The sequence below is a fragment of the Hyposmocoma kahamanoa genome, unplaced genomic scaffold, assembly GCF_003589595.1.
Source record: "Hyposmocoma kahamanoa isolate Upper Pololo Valley unplaced genomic scaffold, ASM358959v1 97260, whole genome shotgun sequence".
Lineage (NCBI taxonomy): Eukaryota > Metazoa > Arthropoda > Insecta > Lepidoptera > Cosmopterigidae > Hyposmocoma > Hyposmocoma kahamanoa.
In genome coordinates, this window is record NW_020655339.1 from 10,922 (window position 1) to 32,998 (window position 22,077).

Here is a 22,077-nt window from a genome sequence, read left to right on the forward strand (position 1 = left end):
GTGGAACGTATGGGTTGATGATAATGAAGGTTTAGTACGGTAATTATTTAGTTACAGTTACAAGTTTAGATCCCAGCAGGGTAAATGTAAATAACGGATTGCATTTTACAGTTACACTTAAATTTGGAACTAAAAAAACAAAGTGAGCCAATTCCATGTTCCAAAATCTGTTTTAATTCCTTCGTAAAAATAAACAATACATTCGGAATCTGCGTTTGTTTGTTCTAACTGTTATCGTGTGCGTAAATAATGATATCAAATAACTGTTGAAAAATCACGGCTTAGCGTTATTTGAACACTGTTTAATAGTTCTATTAAAAGATATATAATTGTTACATATACTTGGTATATTCCGGTAATTTTGTCTTGCAATATAATTATTAGAGTTTTAATAATTTAATTAAATTTGGTGATCCTTGAATTGTTAAAAATCAATTGAAATAAAAAAAGTCGCTTGCCGAAAAAAATAAAAACAAAGAAGAAATTAGAACTCACCTCTTTTCCAACAGCTTCCAAAATTCAAAAACTCAAAACCACTGCGTTCCTTTTTTCAAAATCGCACATCACTTTACTATTTTTCCACCACCCACGAGGCGAAAGAAAATATTTACAATGCCATAAAAAAATAATAGCACACCAATCCTTTCGATACAAACGAAGCGATTGATAGATCTAAAACGTTTATTATCGCTTAAATCGCATACAGATTCCCGTTGATCACATTAACGTGCTCGTAAACAATATTGAAACTCATATAATCGGTCCGAATAAGTCCCAAAAGAACCATGCCGACTGTTCGATTAAAAAAAACACAAAAGAAAAGCGGAAAATTTCACAATTTCACGTATTAATGTACACAAGCACTCTCTACAACGCTTGAAGTAACACTGAAAAGGGCACCCGTAGCTTTCAGTAAATCTATAAGAGAAAGTACACAATCTATCTGTCTCGCTTTAACCACAATGGTAGCGTAACTCTCCTCTCGCTCGTTCATTATCCTTCCGATTATAAAAAACGTGCGCCGATATAAAATTTTCGCAACCTCATTTTTTCGTGAAATGGAACGCGTGTTATTCTTTTTTTCGAATATTTAATCTGACAGATGAGAAATCGCGCGTTAATGAAACTGATTTACGATTCGTGTGTTAAATATTCTTTCTTAATCACAATGATGAAAAGTCAGCTTATTAACTAACGACAAGACCTACAAGTTACTTTTGGATAATGAAATTGATACTATGGGGAAACAGTACCATGGTGAATGATCCCTTTATTCTACTGAAAAAGTGTCAATATCAAACAGATGGAATCTTGTCAACCACATTTTAAAAAATTACAAATATTAAGCCTACCTTGTTATGTTATTTTATGTATTTGACGAAGACTGATGATGGATAATTAACCATATTATTTTAATCTAAATTGTATTTTTATTTTGTAATGTGTGCAATAATGTAAGCCAAAACGTAGCGACTAAGTGCCATAACCTTGCGGGGTGTCATAGCAATAGGTACTTACCTAATGGAACGTGTATTATTGTGACTTGCATTTTAAATAAATAAATTATTCATGTTTTAATAACAGTCCTTACGAAAAAGTACGTCCAAGGTAGAGTACCGTTCCTATTTCTACCGCCGAGCAGTAACATGAGCATTACTGCAGTTTTGAAAGGTGTTTTGAAAGGTGCTGGTGAATCTGCACGCATGCACTTTTTTAAATTTATTTTACTCAGTTTGAAAAAAAATGTATGAAAATTACGCGGAAAAATGGCGGGTTTTGGTAGTTACAGTTTTTTTGCAAATATTTTTTTTAGTTTTATAGTTACGTGTCAATTAATTTTCATGTTTAAACTGATGGCTATATAGCCAATGCTCAACTAATAAAAAAATTTGGCACAGTTACAAAGTAGAAGTTATACAATACAATTAAAACTGTGCCACTAAACAAAAACAAATTAATTTGAAGCTCAATAATAACCGCGCACAAGACGCAAATAGCACTTTGCAACTTAATCAATTTGGCTAATAAAGTTAATAGAAAATGTGTAAACTTTTAACAAAAAAATTACTTCACTCTTCGATGTGTTCACGTGCTTCTGTACAGTTCGGGCGTTTTATAATTTCTACAATAAATATAAAATATGCATTTATGTGAAATTTTATATCTCCTCCTATTTAAGAGGGAGCATGCCAAAAAAGTTTTGACGTTGGCTCCGCTTTTTTGAGAAACAAATATATGCCTGAAGTTCGCGTGACATGCGACAGGAGATGTTGAATTTTGCGCATTAAAAGTACTAAATTCGTTTTAGCGGAATAACTCTAAAACTAAAGGGATTAAAAAAAATCCGTAGTGACTGTTCTCGATCGTGCATAAATATAATTAATTATCTAATTTTTATCCTAATAACCTTTGGAAAATTAGAGGTCATTTCGTAATTTTTATCTATCGAGGAAACTTTATTGTTTTATGTTTCTGATTAGTGTCTATGCTTGAATATATCGTGTAGTTACTCATATTTTATTTTTAACTTTAAAGTGGATATACCCCTGTAAAATCAAATCCAAAATTAGGAATTTTTCCTCTGCTCCCTCTTAAGGATAGAAAAGTTGTCAGCTAAATTCGTTCGTTGAATATTTAAACTTCTTTCTTGAAAGTTTTCATTTTGAAGTTGTGTAAGGTCACAACATACACTGAAGTTATGAGCGTAGAACAAATACTTCCTGTAGCCTACTGTAGTATACTATAGCAGTATGAAATTACAGGCACATGAAACTTGTCAACATGTCTCAGAGTGACGGGCGCAGTGGCAGTGCCCCTCAGATCTGTGCGATTTAAATCTCTAACTTACCATCAGGTGCACGACTTGTTAATCCCATCACTCGATATTAAAAAAAACTAATTTTCATAGTTTTATTGGTTATCCATACAAATTTTCATCCCTTATTCCACGCTCTTTTTGTGACAAAAAGAAGCCATTGTCCTTCTCCTAGGTATCTATCTCTATACTACAAGTAGTACAAGTTGGTCTATCCAACGTAACTTGTTCTAAACATTAGTGGAAACTGTTTTAATTAGTATTTATTTCATGTCTTAATAAATGTATTGTATGATTCCCAAATAAATAAAATAAATATCAAAATTCATAAATTTTTAATATTTATTCAATTAGGACAGTTTAAATTTTTATTGAATGGATATTCAATTATTTTTTATGTGAAATTACTCTACTAGTTTGTTATAATTATTAATACAAAGATCGAACACTCAGAAAAGATTCCTTTGCTCCGGCCGGATTCGAACCTTCTTCGGCGTCTTCTAGCATACCGTACCAGACGCTATACATACTATCTAAACCACGGAACGAACCAGCGGACCTCACGAATTTTTCAATGTGTTTGTTGTCGTGTATTTGTATTTGGTTTTTCAATGACTTTTTTAGCCGTAGCGCCATCTATAAGAAATCTAAAGTATTTCGTCACCCAGTTAGATACCTTTACAGCTACCAGCCCTGACTAGAGACGACGGTATTCATTGTATTTAAATTTTTATTGAATTGATATTCAATTATTTTTTATGTGAAAATACTCCACTAGTTTGTTATAATTATTAATAAAATGATTGAACACTTTTGGGACTTTTGTTCTATAGAACACGCCAATCCTATCATAACCTTATTCTAATTGTCAAACAATTTACTGTAAAAATGAATTTTTAAATTATTATTACATTAAAAGTACTGAGTTAACTAACGTTGATTTTCCATGTCACACAACATATATCTATATAAATACCTCCAATGAACACTACGCCAATTTTTGAACCTGTTCTGTTTTTATTTTGTTTGTTGTTTCTTTTTTTCACAAAATTCGGGGAACATAATATAAGTAAACGAATATGACTGTTTACAAAAATAACAGAAATTGACCAGAAAATAACGTTGACGAAAAAATAGAATTCATCGGAGGTATCGATGTTTTGACAAGGGTTCAGACAGAATCCTTTGAAAGAAGTTAATGTTGGAGCGGTTCAAGTTTAATAAATATAAACATCAGTAGTTATCGTGGCTTCGTTCTTAGCACACAAGTGTTGTCGTGAATTCGCATTTTTCATTATCTAATAATACTTGGTCGACGGATATTGTACAAAGTCAAAATTATTCAAAAAATCATTTATTCTACATGTAAAATAAATTTACACTTGAAAACGTAACGTTTAGGCTAATGCTCGTTCACTACGCTGACTTCCCTGAGAAGAACGAGCAAGAAACTCTAGGGATTGCTCTTTTCAAATAAACTTAAATGCTGTGGAATACGCGTTGAATCAAATTTGTGGGGAATCTAGAGCCACGTCGACTTTCCATCGTAGTCTAACACGTAGTCTTCAATTTTGTAATATGACTTATCAATCAAAATATTTTTAATGTAATTTTTAAACTTAGGAAACGATAATCTTAATATACGCTCCGGAATCTTATTGTAAAATCGGTTAATATTATGGATATTTTCTTTCTTATTGAAATTATGTATATTTTTACTGTCTTACCATTGACTTACAAATAAATGGACGACGGGTCTAATACAAAAACCACGAAAAAAATGTCCCAAGTCAACCTATTTAAACGTAGTGACATGTCAAGGAATATGAAAAAGCTAAAACGTTGAATTTAAATTGTAATGTCATCGCAGTACTGTCTAATTTTGCTTGCTTCGCTGTCAGTCGAACAAACGAAGACTAGAGCGTGAATGACGCTCTGTATACGATTTTAACGCCCTATAAGTTCGGACACTTTTTAGCGCGGACCCGACGTCCATATAATTGTAAGTCAATGTGTCTTACAAAATATTTGAGTAAATGTACTGTGACGCCACAGTTATGATACCAGTCTTCCTAAACTTTTCTCTGAGAGAAACCCGAGAAGCTAAACGGACAACGTAACAATATCTAGCCTGTATAATTCAGAATTAACATACCAAGAGTATGTGGTGTGGCTCACATTGTAATGTTCTACACCATATCTATGGATCTTAGATCAAAGAATTCCTTCCAGCTGCCAGTACCTATTTTTCTTTTTCTTTTTAATTATGATTTCGTCATAGAAGGGCAGTATGGTGTACCCTTGGGGGAAATGAAATGAAATTAAATGAAATGAAATTTTATTTGCTTAAAACATGGTGTGAATGATGGAACAATTATTACAGAACACATGTTTTACCTGACTAGGCGTACAAAATGTTGCTTAAATTTAGTTTAATTATAGCATTGTCATCGGACGTGTACAAGGAATAATAATAATAATAATCAATTAATTAATTAATAACAACAGAATAATTAACTATCAATGTCAAATTATTAAATGTCATACATCATGATTACATTAAACATAAATATACCTTATAATTTCATGTCGACATCCAATAAGAAACAAAGAATAATCAGTCAATTAAAAACAACAAAATAATAACCTTCTATGTCAAACTATAAAATATTTGTACATCATTATTACATTGTACATGTATATACATTTAGCATTAATTTCATGTCAACATTTATCTAAAAAATCAGTCACTTTGTAATAATTTTTGTCTCTAAGCCATTCACTAAGTCTGTTTCTGAACAAATTATTTAGTAACGTTTGAATGTCTTTATGTAGAGCATTATAAATTCGGACACACATACCGTTACAAAAACGTACATACACGGTAACGGCAAAATTCCCAATTCTTTAAACAAAGGTCTACTTTCGTGGTCCGTACAATTCCATCGAAAACACTTACTGTACAATAAGTAAAATCTTCTTAAAAATTAAAATAAAGCTTCATACTTGACATTTGACTTGGTTTCGGACGTATGTCGGACTCAGAACGGGAGCCATCGAGTACATGACCAGAAATAGAAACGGAATAAAGGCCAGCCATCCCTGGCAACTCATCAGGCAAATATATATCCCTTTTAAATATCAACTCTCGTTTGCACCGAAATCACAAATTAGAAAGCTGAAGCAGTACAGCGCCAGCAACTGACTTGTGTGTACGTCTAAGTATATTCCAAAAATATTCTGTATTTATTGTAATAAAGGTAATATCTCTAACTATGAGGGACTATTCCATTCGGTGGTGTGGGCAAAAACAGCAAAACATCTAATTACAAAACAAACGGAATCGTATCGGTAATAAATATTAAATAATATGTCATACAAAGATCGAACACTCAGAAAAAAATCCTTCGGTCCGGCCGGGTTCGAACCGACGTCTTCTAGCATACCGTGCCAGACGTTATACCAACTAAGCCACGGAACGAACCAGCGGACCTCACGAATTTTTCTATATGCTTGTTGGTTTTTCAATGACTTTTTAGTCGTAGCGCCATCTATGAGAAATCTAAACGTCTAAACTTTCATAGATTCCGAGAGAGAGACGGGATTTAAGTAAGTTTCCCGTTTAAATAGCGAACGGCTATGGAATGGAATTCCCTGCCTGCAGACTTGTTGCCTGCGCGATATAACTTGGGTCTTTTCATGGCAAAAGTGAATAGGCATTCATCTATCGTCGACCTCATCGTCACTTTCCATCAGGTGAGATGGAGGTCAAATGCGAACTTACATTTTATAAAAAAAAAGTTTTATCTTAGAAAAGCATTGACTTACAAATAAATGGACGACGGGTCTAATACAAAAACCACGAAAAAAATGTCCCATGTCAACCTATTTAAACGTAGTGACATGTAAAGGAATATGAAAAAGCTAAAACGTTGAATTTAAATTGTAATGTCATCGCAGTACTGTCTAATTTTGCTTGCTTCGCTGTCAGTCGAACAAACGAAGACTAAAGCGTGAATGACGCTCTGTATACGATTTTAACGCCCTATAAGTTCGGACACTTTTTAGCGCGGACCCGACGTCCATATGTCAATGTAGAAAAGTCATTTTCTGGCGTCGCCATTTTCACATACACAACAGGTACGCGTGCGTACGATCGGAGCGCCTGATCGAACAGAACGGCGGGCTGATTGCATTGCGGCGCAAGGAAAAAGCAAGCGGCGGCGGGCCGGCGGGCGGCGCAGCGCTCTTGTCTAACTGTGCTGTGATATGTTAACGGAATAAAACAATTTTTCTCTCTTTTCTTCCTTTTCTTTTTTCTTTCGAACCGTTACTCGGTGTCATGTTATTAATCATCTCAGTACAGATTACTAAAACAACCGACCGCAAAAGTTCGTGGAATTACCTACATACATTAGCCAAATTTTATTGAAATCGGTTACCGAAAAGTGCGCGAAAATTAATCCCCTAGTTTTCCACCCTTAGAGGCGGAATATTTTCTTCAAATTTAAATGGGACCACTATTGAGGTACGCCCTTTCCAACAAAAAAAGAATCCACGAAATCGCGTAACTTACAAACAAAACAAAATCAAATTGAGAACCTCCCTTTAAGGTAGCATAGCGGTTAAAACGGGGTAATGTTCTTAGTAATTAACCCTTTTGCGGGTTACGCTTACTAATACCATACCAATAATGTTTTATTCCGGCAACAATAAATTGCACCGTAGGTATAACAAAGTAACATATAAACCTTACACCAAAAGTGCTTTTATCACATTACAGAATTTTTTTACAATACCAAGTGGTGGGAGGAACAATTCGTGCGCCTGGTAGTAAGCGTCACGCCTGTCCATAACAGTTGCAGTGCCGCTCAGAGCTTTAAATCACAAAGATCTGAGGGGCATGCGCCCGTCATTCTGAGACATAAGTTGACAAGTCCCATATGTCTGTAATTTCAAATAATATTTTGAATGAATACAATTGTAGAAAGCGGCGATGTAATAAATCCAGCAAAATTTTAGTACGTGCGCAAAGATAAAAGAAATATGGAGGACATTTCTTTTATATTTAAAGCTGTCAATTCGCTCTCAAAAATTATATTACGTGAATTATTTTTATTATTTATGATGTCTGGTGACGGGACGAACGAGTCGTGCGCCTGGTGGTAAGGTACACGCCTGTCCATAACAGTTACAGTGCCACTCAGAGCTTTAAATTGCAAAAACCTGAGGGGCACTACCACTGCACCCGTCACCCTGAGACATAAGTTGACAAGTCCCATATGCCTGTAATTTCACCAGCACCCTTACCCTTCTAAACCGGAACACAGTAATGCTGACAATACTGCTTCATACTTACTTCACTACATCAATGACAGAAGCAGTGCCATTCAGAGCACTGAATTTTGCAATAATTTCATTAAGAGACCGATTTTATTGCAAGATAATCCTCCGAGCGATTATCATGCAGGCTCTAGCTGAAAACCAGTATTAAGCAGAGCTTAAATTCTTTGTTATATTTGAAATTGCCTCAGTGGCCGAACGGTTACCTTGCTAGACTGCCACGCAGAGGTCCCGGGTACTAAAATAACTGACTTCCTAATAAACAAAAGAATTTAAAGCATGACGATTTAAATTTCTGGCTGTTATATGACAAATACAATGGCGAGTCGCGATATTATAATATGTGATATGTTTGTTATATAATATGAGCTTTATACAGATTATTTTTATAAAATGTCAAACAAGAATTATAATGAATTTATAATACAGAAAGAGAAATTGTCCCAAATAAAAATTATATTAAATCATACCATACCATGTTTTAAAATTAGTTTATTTAATTTTTATATAAGTGAGGCGCATCCCGTTACAGGTATCGCTGGAACGACGCCGTGGAGGCGGACCTGCGCGAACCACAAATGCGCGTCGAGTACAGATGCACACATTCGCATAATCGCAAAGCGAGTGCATCTACATTTTACAATAGCACGGGCGCGCACACATACAAACCGCGATACTACTTTTGTATGGAGTTACCACATTTGTCTTATTATATAATATTATGTGAAAACTCTACATTGTTTTCGTCCTAACGCCGCAGGTTTTGGGGATATCGGATGTTCAAATCCTCCAAATTGTTGAATCGAAAAACCCCGTCCACAGATTTCACAGTGTATGGCTTGACAATGATAAATCATTGCTCGTCTATAGCTGAAATCAGACAAGAACGTCAGGACAAAATAAATATCTCGATTTTCATCCTATCAAATTCATTTATTTCCTTCGTTCTTCGTGATTCCTGCAAGCAGGTTTACCTTTTTTATGATATATATATTTTGTGGTAAACAACTCGCACGAACTATAAATGGTAAAAAGTTTACGGTCTCTGCCCGCAGTGCCTGTCAACCTGAGACATAAGTTCACAAGTCCAGTAATTTACCCACTCACAGCAGCACTCTTAGCCTTCAAAACCGGAATCGGATATAGGAATAGTGAAAAAAAAAAAAAATAACGATTGAAAATTTTAAAAATTTGTGGCCACGAATCAAAAAGAATGATGATAAATTTATTTCCAGTTACCTTGTCCACGTTTCATAGCTTATATAACATTGACTTACAAATAAATGGACGACGGGTCTAATACAAAAACCACGAAAAAAATGTCCCAAGTCAACCTATTTAAACGTAGTGACATGTAAAGGAATATGAAAAAGCTAAAACGTTGAATTTAAATTATAATGTCATCGCAGTACTATCTAATTTTGCTTGCTTCGCTGTCAGTCGAACAAACGAAGACTAAAGCGTGAATGACGCTCTGTATACGATTTTAACGCCCTATAAGTTGGGACACTTTTTAGCGCGGACCCGACGTCCATACAATTATAAGTCAATGTTATATAATAACTGATTCATCTATACAGCTAATATTAGACAACATCACGTTAATCAACATCACATAGGTTGCTCTGATCCCACAGTAAGTAGCTAAAGCACTTGCGTTATGGAAATCGGAAACAACAACGGTACAACCCAGACCCGAGACAATATGGAAAAGTTAGTTTCTACACTGACCGGATTGGGGATCGAACCCGGGACCTCAGAGATGGCGACACCATACTATAACTACATACTTTACATTCTGACTCCGTTTTGATACTCTATTCTGAATTAATCATCAGTATCGAAGTTCGATTGAACAGCGTCATAATGTTGAGTCAAGCCTTTTTTGCTGACATAGCTCACTCAGCTCTACACCCGACACAATTTAACACAATTTATAACACTCCAAACCATATCCGAAAATCAAGGCTAGCCTTTTTCTTTATTATACATATGTATATATACCATTGTACCGATGTCGTAAGCTTGTTTGTACTTATTGTAATTCAACAAAAAAAACCAGTTATCTATCTAAATAGGGATAACGATGAAGGAGGTCAGCATTGTCCATCGAGTATATAACCAGAAATAGAGACGAAATATCATTTAAATTGATTGAAAACTATTCTGCCATACCATTACGGTGACAACTACGCTGCGATTGGCTAGCCCGAATTCGAAACAATTGACGGGTGTCGTCAACTGTTTCACTTCAAATCGACCAATTAACTTGCCATAAGTTGCCAATTAGCTTCGCCATAATGGACGAAAATTGCAAAATTACAAATTTAATATTTAATTAATTACCGATGAAATGTGATTCCGTTTGTTTATAATTATATGTTTTGCTGTTTTTCCCACACCACCGAATAGAATAGCACGGCATTTTTAGAGATATTATCTTTATTACAATAAATACCGAATATTTTTTTAAATATACGGAGACGTACACACAGGTCAGAAGTTGGCCTTTCTATATTTCAGTGCAAATGGGAGATGACATTTATAAGAGCTGTATCGCTAATGTGTTACCAGGAATATATGGTCATTATTTCGTCTCTATTTCTGGTTATATACTCGATGACTAGAAACAACAAACAACAACATGTGTAATAACACATGTTACATATACATAGTAAAAAATATACCATTTACAGCCCTGCGAAATTTAGTTTCTCGGGTTCAGCAAAATAATTCCACTACAGTACTGTAGCTCGGATTCGTTGTAAACGTTATGCGGTTAGGCTCGATATGGGACACGGAACTTGATTAGAGAGAGGCGTAAATAGAGTTTGGGCAGACAATAATGGACGACCTCGTAAATTCGTTGTAGGTACTGGCGGCAGATCGTCCCACTCTAGCAATTTTTACCGGAAAGCTACAATGCAGTCCGCGTTGATAAATAGAATGAGACAAGTGGCTAAATAAATATTTAGTATCGATGAAGAGCCAGTGCAATTACCGGCACATATACTACAATCACAACTAATGTTGGGTAAAATGTCCGAAAAATTTTAAATATTCCAAATTTAACCGGAAAAAATCAAAGAAATTCAAAAATTGGAAACGTATTTCGAAGGTTCGTATTATGTTTTGTGTTTATTTATATCTTTTGAAGTTTTACTTAGCGTGAATTATAAAATAAATTTGAATAGCTAAAAGCAAGAGAAAAACGAGATTTAAAATGATTGGACAACGGAGAAAAAAAGAGAATCATGGGTAAAAAAATGGTTAATAAAAATAATAATAATAATTTTTCATTTTCAAAAAAGTTTTGGCTTACGACATGTATATAAAGCAAGGTTATTAAAATACAAGATGAGATCCATGACTCTCAAATTAGGGTAACCTGTGACATGCAGAGCTTTAAATCACAAAGATCCGAGAAGCACTGCGCCCGACACCCTGAGACATAAGTTGACAAGTCAAAACCGGAACGCAGTAATGCTCACATCACTGCTTAGCGGCAGAAATAGGTAAGGTGGCAGTACTTCCTGGACAAGCTCTTTCACAGGGAGCTCTACTGCTACTAATGAGAATGGTCACTCTCCGCCCCTCCATAGTTATAGATACCACACCGCGCTACCCGTATTGTTACGACAATGATGGAACGGCAACAAGACTGTCAGCGAACCGTTCGCTAAAGACGACTTCGATGTTTAAACAGTTTAAATGTATGTATTAGGAATGTAGTTTACTGTATGATGGCCGTGAATTGTGCCGTTTACGGTTGTTTATCTTCATCCAAATGGGATAAAGAGAGGAGTTTAATTCAAATTTCGAATGTTCAATATAATGCGAATTCATGACACATTACATTTAGAGATAACTAAAATATTGAAAAGGAAATATTTTAGTGTAAGTAATTTACAGTAGTGTTATTCACTTTAGACGGACAACATTCTTCGAAGCCCTAGCCGTAATCGAATCCTTAAGTAGGACAAATGATTGTGACGTGTTTAGTAACACTGAATCAAAATTTCTAACATCCACTGGTTACCTATTTGGAGACGGTCGCCGCCCAAAGCTCTGAGGTCGAAATTCAGCATATTACCTTTGGCCGGTGATCGACAAAACCTTTATACAACCTTTATATGACTATGACTTACATGCTTACTTATATGTACTGTAAGTGTAAGTTGTACAAAATAAATAAACTTATTATGTTAAGTAAGTCTTAAATATATATATGTGTGTTAAGTAAGTATTAAATCGTAATCTGTATACAATTCAATTCGATCGTGTATGGAGTACTGCTGCTACCTTTGGGACGACTCTGCCCACTAGCAGTTAGCTGCCTTGGACTCGGTGGAGCGAACAGCAAAGAGACTTATTAACAACAATTTCTCCTCTGGAGTCGAAGCTACGAAATCTCGACCATCGCAGAAAAGTAACCTTTTTTTTTTTTTTTTAATCTTTGTAATCGCAGAAAAGTAACCTGCGTGTCGGTTTTCTATCGAATACATTTCGAGGATTGAGCGCTGGAACTTTTCAATTTAGTTCCACCCTCACCGTTCCTCCTTCGGTCGAGTAGAAGGTCCGCAACACTCCATCCTTATGTCGTTGATTTACCACCTATCTGTGTTTCCCGAAAAGTATAATTTGGGGCTATTCAAGGCTAGAGTGAATCTTTTAGGCAAACGTCCCATCGTCGGTCACATCGTCGCTTAACATCAGGTGACATTGTGGCCAAGCGTGTTTCTATTATATATTTAAAAAAAAGTTTGTTGTTACAGCTACTTCTTTGACTTTATTTAACTTGACTGGGCGGTTCACCCGAGGCAATAGCCTCTTGAAAACCAGATGAAGTCCGTGACAATCATGTACACGGTCTGTTCCGGGGTCTGGACCTGAACTTACAAGATCCCTGTGCTTGCATAGGTTATAGTACCCTTCCCGCATAAACAAGAGGTTGCTATGGTCACTATAATCAAAATACATGTCAAAGATCCGGGACTGATGCCTGCTATTTTTAAAATTTTGAATACTAACTAATTGGTCTGATAATAAATTATTTTGAATATATTTAAATATCACAAGTCACAAAACACGCGCACTTGTCGCGGAAGGTACAGAATTATTCATAACATCACTGGAGAACACTCATAAAAAACTCCTTCGACCCGGCCGGATTCCAACCGACGTCTTTTCTAGCATACGGTGGCAGACGTTATGCCAATTAAGCCACGGAACGAACCAGCGCACCTCATGAATTTTTCTATGTGTTTTGTTGCCGTGTTTTTGTATTTGGTTTTTCAACAACTCCGTGGCTTAGTTGGTATAGCGTCTGCCACGGTATGCTAGAACACGTCGGTTCGAATCCAAAGGAATTTTTTCTGAGTGTTCGATCTTTGTAATAATAATTATAACAAACTAGTTAGTAGTACTAATTTCACATAAAAAAATAATTGAGTATCAATTCAATAAAAATTTAAATCACTGGAGAACTTTAAATTTCAGTTTTAATACCGCTTTCATTTAAAAACCAGCAATAAAAGAAATACGCCATTAGGGGTATAACAGACCTTAACTAAAAGGTAGGAAGGGAGCAAATAAAAGTTTTTATTAAGACGTTCGTAATAAAAATCTCCAGCACAATGCTATCGTAAACTGTTAATGGTGAGCCTACAGCCGCCATCTTGGATGCGTCATTAACCAGTAGAAAGCTCATTGCCATATGGCTCAGGGGTAACAATGATTTGTGAAGAACATGGATTTTTCCAATTAAATGGAAAATATAACAATAAGCCATGGTAGCGTAATGGATTGTATAATTGACCAACCGCCTCTCAAGCAGAGGGCCGTGTGGGTTCGTATCCGAGCAAGCGCATCTTACTTTTCGAAATATACGTGCAAAATTAATTTTGTAATTTACCATGAGCTTTTCGGTGAAGGAAAAACATTGTGATGAATCTTGCACGTCGAGGAATGTTCACAATCCTCGGAAGACCTGTACCCAGCAGTGGGATGTATAAATGGGTTGATTGTTATGATGAATTGAATATAAACAACCAACAGTAAATAGCACAAACAGAATCTTCGTCTTGTTTGGTGCTACCGCTACTGTAGTATACTGTGAAGTCGGATTCGATGACTACATCCATAAACTGGTTTGCATGTGCTGCGGAATTCGAAAAAATTGTAAGCATGTAAAGGTGTGAAGAAATTTTCATAAGGCGCCAAGGCTAAAAAAATTTAACCGCAAAGATCTCTAGGGCACTGCTACTGCGCCCGTCACGCTGAGACATAAGTTGACAAGTCTCATGCGCCTGTATTTCACCAGCACCCTTATACCCTTCCAAACCGGAATACAGTAATGCTAACATTACTGCTTGGCAGCAGAAATAGATAAGGTGGCAATACTTCCCTGGACCAACTTTTTCACAAGGAGCTCTATTGCTACAAAAAATTGTATACAACTACAGTCTTACATAAATTCTTAATGCTGACTTCATATCAAACGTGGACGTTCCTGATCTGCCATAGGACATAAGTAAAGAAAAATGACATGGGACTATAAATATACACCCGTCTCAGAATCATTACTTAATCTCGTACACACTGTGTCAGACCAGCTGCACCAGTGAAAACCTGTTCAACCAATGTGTCCTACCTATACTTACTTATGCTTCCGAGACATGGCCGCTCTAGAAAGAATACGTGCACAAGATTCGAGTAACACAATGGACAGTGGAGCGCGCCATGCTCGAAATTTCTCTACTGGACCACGTACCCAATGTAGACATTCGACGTCGCACTAAGGTAGTAGACGTGGGTATGTGCGAGAATAGCCAAGCTTAAGCTGACGTGGGCGGGGCACTTGGCTAGAAGGGACGATGATGGACGAAAGCCGTTACCGAATGGTGACCAAGAGACGCAAAAAGACCGATGGATTGATGAAACCACTAGATACGACTCGCAAGGTATCGGAAAGAGTGGCGCAATAGAGAGGTCACTCAGCAGTGGGTGCAAAAAAATGAATGAATTCGCGCCTTGTGTGTGTGCGTGTGGCATACGTTTTTAAAGCCATGTTTAAACCCAAGCGACCTACCTCTACATTTGCCGGCCGACGCAGGACTAAAGCGGACAAGGGGGAAGCGTGGCGTTCTTTCTACAAATACACATTTTGAAAATGTGCCGAGTATACTTTATAGAAAATATGTAGTTTCGTTATTATTCAAGAACTGATGACTTTCTGTGAAGTATTTACGTCGTACTACTAAGGGTTTATTTTGTTTTTCAGAGATAATTTCAGATTTTTTCTATCGAGGAAACTACAAACTACCTAATCGTATTTCTGAAGAGTGGGATTTATAAAGTGAATCTTTAAATATCTTATACATTAATTTCATAACTAAAGCTGTAGTAATAACGATACAGCAGGGGATTAAACGATCGCAATTATTTCGCAATTACTTAACGCCTCAGCGCAGTCTTAACATGATAAGAAGAAGAATTCTCTGTGTCTTTCTTAAACAGCTGAACCCTGTTTAAGTGACATTGCTACAATTTCCAACATCAGCTTGCTGGTGAAATTGCAGGCACATGGAATTTGTCAACTTGAATCTCAAAATGATAGGTTACTTCAAATCTGAGATCAGTAACCGCTGTGGACAGGCGAGTCGCATACTATCAGGCGAACGACCTGTATATCCTATTACTTGGTAATATTAAAAAAAATGCTCCAGCCTGTAATCGACCGTACACGTACGTTGATAAACAACTGAAGATCAAAACAAACTGGAAAGCCTGAAGCATATATCTAATACAAACATACTGAAATAACTTCGTATTTATTCAGGACAACACGTGTCCACAAAGAAATTTTGTAATATAAAAAAGTCGTCGGGAATGATGAGTATCTTCAATTAGGCACTTTTGAACACGTATTCCCGTATCTCGATTTTATAGATCGAACAAGATAGGCTCGCTTCACGTTCCGATCTTCTCATCATCTTGAATGGCTGAGCCAGAGAAGTCTGTGTGCTTTGATTTCGCCGAATGGTGTTTTGCTTGGCGACGAGGTCTTCTATTTCGGTGTTAGTGCGTACTCTCCAGCTACCATTATCTCGCAGTGGACTGGCCCTAATATTTTCCCATATCCTTTCTCTCAACCATCAGGAGTTTGTTCTTTTATGTCTTCGAAATAGATCAGATTAGATAAAGATCAAAGTGAGCTGCTTTGTGGAAGTCATCGCGCTGGCTAGGAACCATGAACAGTGGTATAAGCTACACCCATTAGACCCTGGCCTTAAAATAGGATAAATCTTTGGTGACAACTACTAGCACAAAACAAACTTAATAATTACATGAAGTTAGTAAGTTTTTGAGGCTAAATTTATTTGGTTACAAAATATATGAATGAAATGGTGACTGATAAAAAACCTAATATTTATTTCCGTTTAATGCTAAAAAAACAACAATAGAAGCGCTAATTTGAATTTCGGCGCCATTTGTCGTTTTTGTTCTTTAATCATGGCGAAAATCCAAAACTTTCACTTTTACTATTGTTGTAAGTAATTGTCTGGTATATTTATTTATTCATAAAACATTCATGGCCACCCTACGAATCCGCGGAATAATAAAACAGCGCGTGCCGTCCAGCCGTTATCAAAATAAATCTCATTAAATGTTCTCTTATCGTGACGCCATGACGCCATGTTGGATTCCGTGACGTTGTGTGTTCGCACGCGTTTCACTCGGGAAATTTTTGAAAACTTTTTAATAACTGACAGGATGTTTGTTGCTCTTAAGAGTATCAGGAAATGGCAGCAGGTGGCGCGGGCGGTTCTATTGACATGGAGATAAAGATAAAATGAAAAGACCTTATTTGCTTAGGATATGCTTAAATAAATGTTAGTAGTTACAAGTAAATACAGCATTAAGGTGGTTTTCCACCAGCGAGACGAAACGAGACGTGAATTGAAATTTGCATGACAAAATTTAAATTATCTCCTAGCCCATCTTCGCTGGAAATGGTCTGGGTTGACAGAGATGGGCGAGGTGAGAAGTGAAAGATTTGTTAATGTAATATTGAACCGTATTGCTGCTTACATAGAGTATTATACTCTGCAAGGGAAACACGATTTCTCGCACGAGCTCGCACGAACACGCGAGTGCCCGAACTGTCTCGCGCGAACTCGCGATGGCTATTAATACCAAGCGCGAGATTGTGGGGTACGTACGATTTGAGATTTAAAAAAGATGGTGTCACCTGATTCTTCTTCCGTTAACATGCTTAATAATAACAATTTACGAGTCATGTTACTACAGCCGCGTATTTACAGCTGTATAAACTGAGCAGCACTGAATCTTCATTATCCACAATCACAGCGCGAGCTCGCGCGACATCTTGATGGCTCGCGCGAGCTATTAATGGGATTTTAGGGGGAAATAGACCTGCGAGATTTCAATTCTCGTCTCTTCTCGACTCGTCTCGCCTCGCCGATGGAAAACCACCTTTATCGTACCGTTCACAGGCATGCAAAAATTCTGATTTACGTTATTGAAATTTTCATTTTAAAAAGTGCTTTTTATATACTTTAATATGTACAGTTGTAAGCTACCCTGGCGAAATGTCTTTTAAATTGGTCACTTCTATTCTATCTCTTTGATTTTTTGTTTTGTAGCGTTCGTTTTGCATTTAAGTTTGTTGTTTAGGATTGGTAAGGAAATATACATTATTAACTCGCAGAAAAAATATAGTACGCAATCATTTTTTTTTATTTTATTTATTAAGTACTACCACATCATATATATTACAACATTTCAACATTCAACATACGGAATTACATCTGATATATATGACAATTACGGTGTACATAGCATTTATAATAGAAGGGTTACTAAAACAACTTATAATAACTTAATTTAAATTAACGTTATCAATACCTACTGCTCGAATTTGAATAATTTTGAAAAATCTTATTGACAAAAATATTTATCCTGTCGTGGTACACATCTAAGTCCTCGATTTTACTGTTAATCGTATTGTACTCGTTGAAAATCCTAGTCAAAGGGGATTGAAGGCCAAGATTGGTTTTACAAGGGGGTGTATAGAAAATTTTTGTTATTGCGTTTCTAGGATATTTATACGGGACACTCAGAGAAATGCATTCGTGTAAATCACTACATTGGACCAGTCCATTAATGAGCCTGTGCAGGAAACACAAGTCCAACAAAAGCCTTCGATCACGCAAAGTAACCATGTTGAATTTTTGTAAACGCTGTTCATACGGTTGCCTGTGAGAGAATCCGCTGGAACAGAAAGCCAAATGTCTGGTGAACGCTCGCTGTATGCTCTCCACGCGTTGCGAGTGCACTGCATAAAATGGACTCCATGTGACACTTGCGTACTCGAGATGGCTGCGTACAAGAGCATTGTATAACAGGATCTTGGTTTGTATTTGTTTAAAACCTAAGGAGTTTCGTTTGAGAAATCCAAGCATCTGGGCAGCCTTAGTTACTACTTTGTCTATATGTGAAGTAAAAGTTAGTTTACTGTCTATTAAAACTCCCAAATCTCGGATTTCCTCAACCTCGCCCAATGCGACGCCACCAATCTCGTACGTAGAAGCAAGCGGTTTTTTCTTTCGGGTATATTTTATGTGGAAGCATTTTTTTGACGTTGAGAGTCATGCAATTGGAGTGACACCAGGATACAATTTCATTTAAATCGTTTTGTATTAGAGCAACATCAGCGGACGATTTGACAATGCTGTAGATTTTTAGATCATCTGCGTAAAGAGACTTCCGGCAATGTTTAATACGGGTAGTAATGTCATTAATAAATATCAAAAACAGGATCGGACCCAAATGGGACCCTTGAGGGACCCCAGACGCAGCAAAATAGGTCTCTGACTCAAAACCATTGACAACAACACTTTGACGTCGCTCTTGCAGGTAAGATTTGAACCACTGAAGCAGCGAACCCTCAAATCCGTAATTGCTAAGTTTTTGTAAGAGCAGACTATGGTTAACCTTGTCAAACGCGCTACTGAAGTCTGTATATATGGCATCGACTTGTGATCCACCATCGACTTCCCCGCATAAGTCTGATATAAATGACACTAGATTCGTCTGTGTAGAGTGACCTTTCCTAAAACCGTGTTGATGGTCTGATACACTATTTTCGAGAAATTTTGTTATAATAGGATGTAAAACAGCTTCGAATAACTTTGAAAAACTGGAAAGTATCGAAATAGGGCGATAGTTTTTAACATTACTCTGATCCCCTTTCTTATACACGGGTACGATTCGGGCATTCTTCCATACTTCAGGATATTTTCCCTCCCGCAATGAACGATTGAATATCATTGTCAGGGGTTGAGTCAAAACTGAACCACAGCGTTTTACAAATAGTGGTGGAATTGTATCTGGACCCGCTCCTTTCAACGGGTCGATTTTTTTAATTTTGTTTAAAACATCACGTTCGTGCAGAGTTACATTATTTATTGATTTACTTGAATGGTAGTCAGGGTAATTTTTTTTCGTATGAGAAGAAAAATCATTACTAAAGACTGAACGAAAGTGTCGAGCAAACAAGTTGGCAATATCTGGACCAGAATTAACAACCACATCGTCCATTTGCATTTTCGCAGGAATCGTCGAGTGCCCACCACGTTTATTTTTTATAAAACTCCAGAATATTTTTGGATTTTTGGGAATATTACATTCTATTTTGTTTTTATATTGACTATAGCATTTATCAGTGAGCTTATGACAACGAGAGCGAAGCATTTGATATTCAATTTCATCGCGAGGGTTTCCGAATTTAAGGTACCTTCTACGCGTTCTATCCTTTTCTGCTAAGAGTTTAGTAAGAGAGTTACTCAACCAAATAGGGGAATTTGGCTTGGTGGACTTGCATTTCGGCACATACTTACCAATGACAACGTTTAGAACAGTGTATAATTCTGATACCATATCGTCAACATTTTTACAATGAGGTAGTCTTGTGTGCCAGTCAACATTTCTAAGATCTCGTATTATTGAATTATAATCAGCTTTATAATAGTTATTTTTATCATTAATTTTTGGACGGAGATAATTAACATTAGAATACGCAATTCGTAGCAGTAGACTTGGATGATTATTATATATTTTGGATAGATTACTTAAAGGAACAGTCACCGATGCTTCTGGCAATCTACAGAGTATTAAGTCAAGAAATCTACCATCACTATTACTGATACAATTAGTTTGATACAAGTTATTAACTGTCAGAAAGTCCACTAGGGAGTATCCCAAAGCTGTATTATAGTTAGATGGAACCATGTTAGTACTATTGTTCATGGCAGTCCAGTTAATGAACCAGAGATTAAAATCACCCAGGATTATAAGGTCATCGGTTTGGTGTATTATACTATCAACACTTTCCAAAAATCGAGACAATGTTTCTAATTTTACTGGAGGTGGTAAGTATACGACGCAGATTGCCAGTTTTCTCTCCGTTTTACCAACTGATATTTGAAGTGTTACCCACAAGGTTTCCACGTCAATTTCCCAGTTCTGTACTCGTACTGAAGGTATGTCACGCGAAACTGCTATCATCACACCTCCTCCATCCTTCTTTGTATTTCTCGAGCACAACCGATCCCTACGATATACTATATATCTACTGTCAAACAATTCGTTATTTAATATATTACAATTTAGCCATGTTTCGGTAAAAGCGATAATCTTATAATTACAAGTAACAACATTTTTGTACAAATCATTAGTTTTAGTTCTAAGGCCCTGGACGTTTTGGTAATAAATGTCAAGCATTTTTAATACGATGGTTCCAAAACTTTCTTAATTAAGAGACTAAACCTATTGAAGATTATGGAGAGAATCCAGACTTCTTATTAAAAGGGCTTGGTGATTCTCGTCTCTCCGGATAAAAATCCGGCCGTTACGAACCCACACAAATTTATAAGCCAGCTCCTTTGCTTTTTTCCGAGTCGCAGCATGCAAGTATTTATTTGCAGGTGTAAGGTGTTCTGACACGTAGATCGACGACTTTGCTCCCCCAATGCCTAAGTGGTGGGAACTTAGCTTATCTTGAGGATTTTCTTTATTGAATTTTTTGACAGCTGCCAAGACTATATCACGGGTACGAGGACTTCTTAATTTAGCTACTATAGCTCTGGATCTATCATTGTCTTTGGATAACTTGGCTACTCTGGTAACGTGTAGGATATCATCCACCTGAAGAGGATTATCAACTGCCTTTGTAAGCTGGACAATAGTTTTGTATAGATTTTCGGATCTGTGCTCAGGAACTCCGTTGATTTCCAAGTTAGCCTCTCTCATGTGCAGTTCAACAGTGTTCAATCGCGTTGTGAGATCATTTACGGAAGATTTAAGCTTCTCATTATCCTTCGTCAGATCAGCAATTGTTGCAGTAGTCTTCTCCAACGTGACCTTCACATCTTCAAATTGGGTATTAAAAAAATTTACAGCTTCCTGAAAACTAGAGATCTTCTCATTAATGCTCCTAAGTTCGGTTGTTACTAAATGCTTAATAGTCTCATTCATAGCTGAAGAAAATTCCTGTTTTAATATTTCGCGTAGCCTGTCTTCGGTCACGTAGTTTTGACAACCCTGCTGTGAAGATAACTTATTTTGCTTGGTACGTATGGTAACATTTGATATGTTATCTTTCAAGGAATCAGTCTCACAGACAACATGCGAACGTATGGGCGTGTTGATATTGCCAAGTTTTGGTTGCTTACTGCAACACTCTGGACACCTCCAAGCAGTTTTATGTGACGACTCCATAAGATTAAAGCGCTTTTCGGATACGCCTGCGCATTCAATATCGTAATTTAGTCTACAAACAGAACAAACCTGTGACGTATGTAACCGTAGGTAGTTTTAAGTAGGTTATAAGATTT

General features: G+C 36.6%; 1 protein-coding gene across 1 annotated transcript; it reads right to left on the bottom strand.

The window, feature by feature from the left end:
• Positions 1 to 21,100: 21,100 nt before the first annotated feature.
• LOC113238659 lies at positions 21,101 to 21,718 on the bottom strand (the record flags this gene model as incomplete). Its single annotated transcript, XM_026475494.1, has 1 exon — positions 21,101 to 21,718. A coding segment is annotated over exon 1 (618 nt), but the record flags the coding sequence as incomplete, so codon positions are not given.
• Between the last annotated feature and the right edge of the window lie 359 nt (positions 21,719 to 22,077).